The 5,150-nt window shown below is 62.6% G+C and overlaps 1 protein-coding gene across 1 annotated transcript; it reads left to right on the forward strand.

Annotated features, from left to right (window-relative positions):
- Window positions 1–1,878: 1,878 nt before the first annotated feature.
- Window positions 1,879–4,053, forward strand: MARCKSL1 (MARCKS like 1). The gene is made up of 2 exons (XM_032202425.1): window positions 1,879–2,024; window positions 2,677–4,053. The coding sequence occupies exons 1-2, from the start codon at window positions 1,929–1,931 to the stop codon at window positions 3,301–3,303; spliced, it is 723 nt and encodes a 240-aa protein (XP_032058316.1). The 5' UTR covers window positions 1,879–1,928; the 3' UTR covers window positions 3,304–4,053.
- Window positions 4,054–5,150: the final 1,097 nt, after the last annotated feature.

Below are 5,150 nucleotides of genomic sequence, written 5' to 3' on the forward strand. Positions count from 1 at the left end.
CGGGGAGGGTGGCCCTGGGAGGGGGAGGCAGGTTGGGAACCCACGGGGAAGGAATCTATTTATAAAGCCATCCCCTGCGCAGCTTGCAGGGGAAGGAGGCTTTCAAGAGAAGCTGGGATCGGGAGCGATGTGGCAAGCAGGGATGTTGTGGAGATGAAAGCCACTAAAAAAGCGCACGTGAGCTTTGCGGCACTGCTGCTGGATGCCTAAAGGGGGGCTGCCCCCCCCCGGCAGGGCTGCATCTTGACCTGTCTCATCATGCTAAAGTTTGCCCTTTAGGAACATCACATCTGCCTCCCGTCACTTCAGCTCGGCCCTCCGATGGCTGTGGCAGGGGAGCAGCGGGGTGTGAAGCGCTTTGTCCCCTCCAGCAAAGCGTGGAAGAGACCTGGGCTCTGCGTGGGGGCCGAGCCAGCGGCACGGAGCACGGCCCCAGCAGCAGCCCTGGTAGTCTTGACCCCAGCCCCATCCCTCCCACCTCGAGCAGGGACCCTGCTGCTCCTCCGAACACCCCGATGGCAGCAGGGGACCCAGGCCATGCTCGTGCCCAGGACGTGGGGACAGGAATTGGGCTTGGCTTGGACACTGCCCAGCACCGGGTGGCCACAGGGGCAGAGGCTGGGGGTCACCACCCCCGGCTCTGACAGATTTTAGACCCCGCAGGTAGCACTGGGGGCACCGGGCACCAAGTGGCAGAGACACGGGGCGATTTTTGTGTTTATCGACGGATTTAATGGACTCGCTTGGGCCGTTTGTCTTGCCAAAGCAAGCAGCCTCGCTGCGCTCTGAAAAATGGGTGCTTTTCAACCCGGGACATCCTCCACAGCCCCCTTGCAGCCCCGACGGCCGCTGCCCCCCTCGCAGGCGGCTCGAGGAGCGGGCGGGCGAGCCAGCAGCCGGGCAAAGGCTTTATCAACTGGCGACCAAAAGTCAATAAGGAAGATGCCGCCTGCTTTAATTAACAGCGCAATTTCTCTCCGACGGGGGGGAGATGATGTGCGCCGGGGGGGGGAGGGAGGACAGAGACAAAACATGACCTTGTTGGCGGAGAGCACACAGCCCAGCATTGTTTTTCCCCCCCCCCGGAGACGCTGGCCTTGATGCTGCACGGCCCCTGCGGCCGGCTGGGGGCTGGGGGCTGGGTGCTGGGGGCTGGGGGCTGCCCGGGTTGGGGTGGTGTTGGCAGGGGGGGCTGCAGACCCCGGCACGGTACTGGAATGGGTCATGGCAGGGTTTGGGGCTCAGGGCGCAGCTCTCGGAGCGTGGATGCTGCTGGTGGGGTACAGGGGGGGCAGCTCCCACTGGCACAAGGGGGTCTCGCTCTTGGGACCCTCCAGGGGGTGCCGGGAGGGCTGAGCCCAGGTCGCTGCCCCCCAGCTGCTGCTGGCTCGCCACAGGAGCTGTGGCCCTTGTCCCTTGTCCCTGCTGCTTGGCATCGGCCTCGGCTCAGTCCCACTTTCCTTTCCCATAAACTCTTCCTTTCCGGGAAATCCAAGAACGGACGGCGAGGGCTGCGGGGGCAAACTACCGGGCTGCCTGCGGGGGCGAGCCAAACAACAACCCAAATGCCACCCCCAAGGGACCTTCCCGGGGGCGGGCAGCACCCCAGGGTGTGCGACACCCCAAGGTGGGAGACACCCAAAAGTGGGCGACACCCCGGGGTGCCGGCACCGGGGGCAGCACCGCTCCCCCTCCGGCTCCCTCCCCATCCCCAGCGGGGGCTCCCCGGCCGTCGGGGGAGGTGGGGAAGGGCAGAAGCCCCCCGGCCCCGATGGGGCGGTGGCTGCAGCCCGGTTCCCCCCGCCCCGGGGGCGGTGTCGGCTCCGTCCCGCCCCGTCCCCGCTCCTTATCAGCGCCCCGCCGGGGGGCTGCGCCCACTGCCTCTCGGCGCCGAGCGGAGCCGCCGCGGCGGGGTGGGCGCCGCACTCATGGGCAGCCAGGGCTCCAAGGCGGCCAAGGCGGAGGGGGGAGCCCCCCCGGCCGGCCACGCCGCCGCTACCGAGCCCTCTAAAGCCAACGGGCAGGTGGGTACCGGGAGGGAACCGTGGAAGGAACCGGGATGGAAGCGGGAGGGAGGCACCGTGCGCACCGCCGGGGCAGGGCGGACAGACAGACAAAGGCGGTGGCTGCTGCTCGGAGGGGAGGGGGCGGCCGAAACCCCGTGGTTGGGGGGGGAGAGGAAAGAAGGGAGGGATATGGATGGGGTCTTCCCCGGGGGGGCTCCGGGATGCGGAACCGGCCGGCACCGAGCCGCGCCCCGGGCCCCCCTCCCGGCACCGGGCGCGGAGCGCGGGCGCCGCCCGGTGGCAACGCGGGGACCCCCCCCCCCCATCCCTTTCCCCTTCCCCACCCGGTGCGAACGCCCCCGCCCCGGTGTCTCCCCCCCCTTCCCTTTTCCCGGCTCGGTGCCCCCCGCCCCAGGTGGCTGCGGGGGGATTTTGGGGGGTTTTGGGGCGCCCCGCTCCGCCTGGCTGCGGGTTTGGGGGGATTTGGGTGTTGGGGGGTTTGGTGACCACCCTCTCCCCAGCTGGCTGTGGGGTGGGAGGGATTTGGGGTTTTAGGGGTTCTCGTCCCAGCTGGCGGTGGGCTTGGAGGGTTTTTTGGGGGTGGATTTGGGGTTTTTTGGGGAGCGGGTGCCGGGTCCTGGGTGTGCCTAACGCGGAGCTGCTCCCGCAGGAGAACGGCCACCTGCGGCTCAACGGGGACATGACGCCCAAGGCGGGGGGCGAAGCGGCCCCCCTCAACGGCAACGGCTCGGCCGAGCCCCCCCAGGAGGACAGCAAGGGCGAGCCGGGCGCCGAGGATGCCATCGAGCCGGCCCCCGCAGCCGAAGGTGGGGACGCGAAGCCCGAAGGCGCCGCGGCCCCCAAGGACACCCCCAAGAAGAAGAAGAAGTTCTCGTTCAAGAAGTCCTTCAAGCTGAGCGGGATCTCCTTTAGGAAGAACAAGAAAGAAGCCGGGGACTCCTCCGCGTCCTCTCCCACGGAGGACCAAGGCAAAGCAGAGGCCAAGGGAGAGGAGCCCCCCTCCGGCTCCGGCAGCGGGACGGAGCCCTCGGCCCCCCCCCAGGAGGGGCAGGCGGAGGAGCGGGGCAACGCGGGGCCGAGCGGGGCCGGGGCCGCTGGCGAGGGGCAGCAGGAAGCCGAGCCCAAGAGGGAGGATGCAGAAGCAGGGGAGAGCAAGGAGGAGGAGAAGCAGCAGCCGGGGGACCCCCAGGGGGATGCAGCCAAACCAGAGGAGCCCTCGAAAGCCGCGGGGCCTGAGCCCACGGCTCCCGTGGCGGCGGAGCAGAAGGAAGAGTAGAGCCTGCTTGGCATCCACCTAACTTGAGACTCTTGCGCCATCCTCTCCACCCCAGTAACACCACGGACTCGCTGCCTTGCCCACACACCTCCCCTCTCCGGTGTAGAACTGACAGCGCTTTCTAAAACCCAGCCCTGAATTATTATTTCTTCCCCCTGCCCCCACCTCTCCTGTTAGGAAGCTGGTTTGGATTCCCACCACCATCACAACTCGGAGTGTAGTTTTACCTGAATCCTTTAAAACTGTGGAGGAAGACTATCCTGGACATAACTGGAATTTACAGTTTGTAAGACCCCAGAGCCCGCGTCCTGCTCTGGTCTCTGCTGGCCTCCCGACCGTCCCCACGCTCCTCCGAGCCCAGCAAGCCAGTGACTGTTCAGTGGATTCTTTTTCTCAGTTTACATTCCTGGTTCTGACTTCATTTAAAGTATTTTGTGCTTTTTATAGAAACCAATGGTTTAAAAGCTAATCTGGTTAGTTTTTTTTATAAAGTCTTACTATTGGCTTAAAACCGTAAAGCTTGTAAGTCCGCTGTGTTTAATTCTGCTTCTAGGGGATAACTTTTAGGGTCTGGGGTGGAGGGAGGGGGCCTGCCAGCTGTATAATGTGAAGCAACATTTGTTTTCTCTGTAAATAATTTTTTAATGGCCAAAACACTTGATTTGCAATTTTCTAACTTCTAAAAAAAAAAAAAAAAAGCTGTATGGGTTTTATTGTAACATTTGAAAGGAATAAATGGTGACCCCTTTATGGGTGAGCTTGAGTCCTTCTTGTCCTGGATGCCAGACAAGGGCCAGCGAAGATAGCAGTTGCTTATTTAGTTCAACAGCTGCTGCATTTAATCACCCCAGCCCTGGCTCTGCTCGCAGTTAATTGACTTGCAGCAGATGTAGAGCTACAGCCACAAAGGACTTTCTCACACCAGCCTCTTGTCACTGCTACCTTAGGATGCCCCTTGGCTCTGTACCTGATTTCGGGAGCCCTAAGCATGGTTCCTGGGGGGTGGAGGGGGGATGTCTCACTAGGGATGCCCCAGTGTAAGTTTGGTTTAATTTTTTGTGGCTTTAGGAAGGAGCTGATCCTGCGCTATGGGGACATGCCTGATTGTAAGAGCTAGCACCTGGGATCAAAGATTTTTCCTTCCAAAATGAAGGCATTTTGGATGCCTCCATCGTTTCTCCTGTGGTCTGCCTGGGGAAGGAAGGATTGCTGCCCACCTCAGAGCAGCTGCAGAGCACAAAGGCAGCAGCCCCCAGCAGCTCCTCCTGCCCCCTCGGGCTGTGTAGGACAGCGCAGGGCCTCCTGCAGCTAATGGCTGGCTCCTAATCCCCCTTTAACCACCTGCCCCCGCTGTTTGGGCTGCCAAAGGGAGCCCGGAGAGAAGCCAGGACCGAGGGCTGCTGGGCACCATCAAGGCAGGGCCACCAGAGCTCCTCCATGGCCCTCGATAGAAGCCCAAAGGGCTTTATGCAGCTCATCCTCCTATCAATAACGGGAAACAAAAAGCAAATAACCCGCTTCCAACTGCAGAAGGTATTTATTATCATCAATAATGGGAAACTACAGCAAGCAACCCGCTTCCAACCGCAGCAGGCATTCATCCCCATTAACCTGGGGCAATAAAATAAAATTAAACGCAGGCGCTGCGATCTGCAGATTATTTCCGAGCTGGAAGATGGCTCCGCGTGCCCCCCGAGGCCCAGCTGCAGCAGGCCCAGCCGAGAGGTGCCGGGCTCCAGGCCTGTGGCGGAGCCGCGCGGCGGCAGCCATTTTAAGAGAGGCTGGGAGGGAGGGAGGGAGGCCGCAGTCGCACATTGGCATGCATGAGATAGCAGGGGTGACTGGAA

The sequence above is a fragment of the Aythya fuligula genome, chromosome 23 (assembly GCF_009819795.1).
Source record: "Aythya fuligula isolate bAytFul2 chromosome 23, bAytFul2.pri, whole genome shotgun sequence".
Taxonomy (NCBI): Eukaryota; Metazoa; Chordata; class Aves; order Anseriformes; family Anatidae; genus Aythya; species Aythya fuligula.

Coding starts and splice junctions, on each gene's coding strand:
- MARCKSL1 (XM_032202425.1), top strand. CDS start 1,929: ATGGGCAGCCAGGGCTCCAAGGCGGCCAAGGCGGAGGGGGGAGCCCCC. Junction 2,025..2,676: donor CCTCTAAAGCCAACGGGCAG/GTGGGTACCGGG, acceptor CTGCTCCCGCAG/GAGAACGGCCACCTGCGGCT.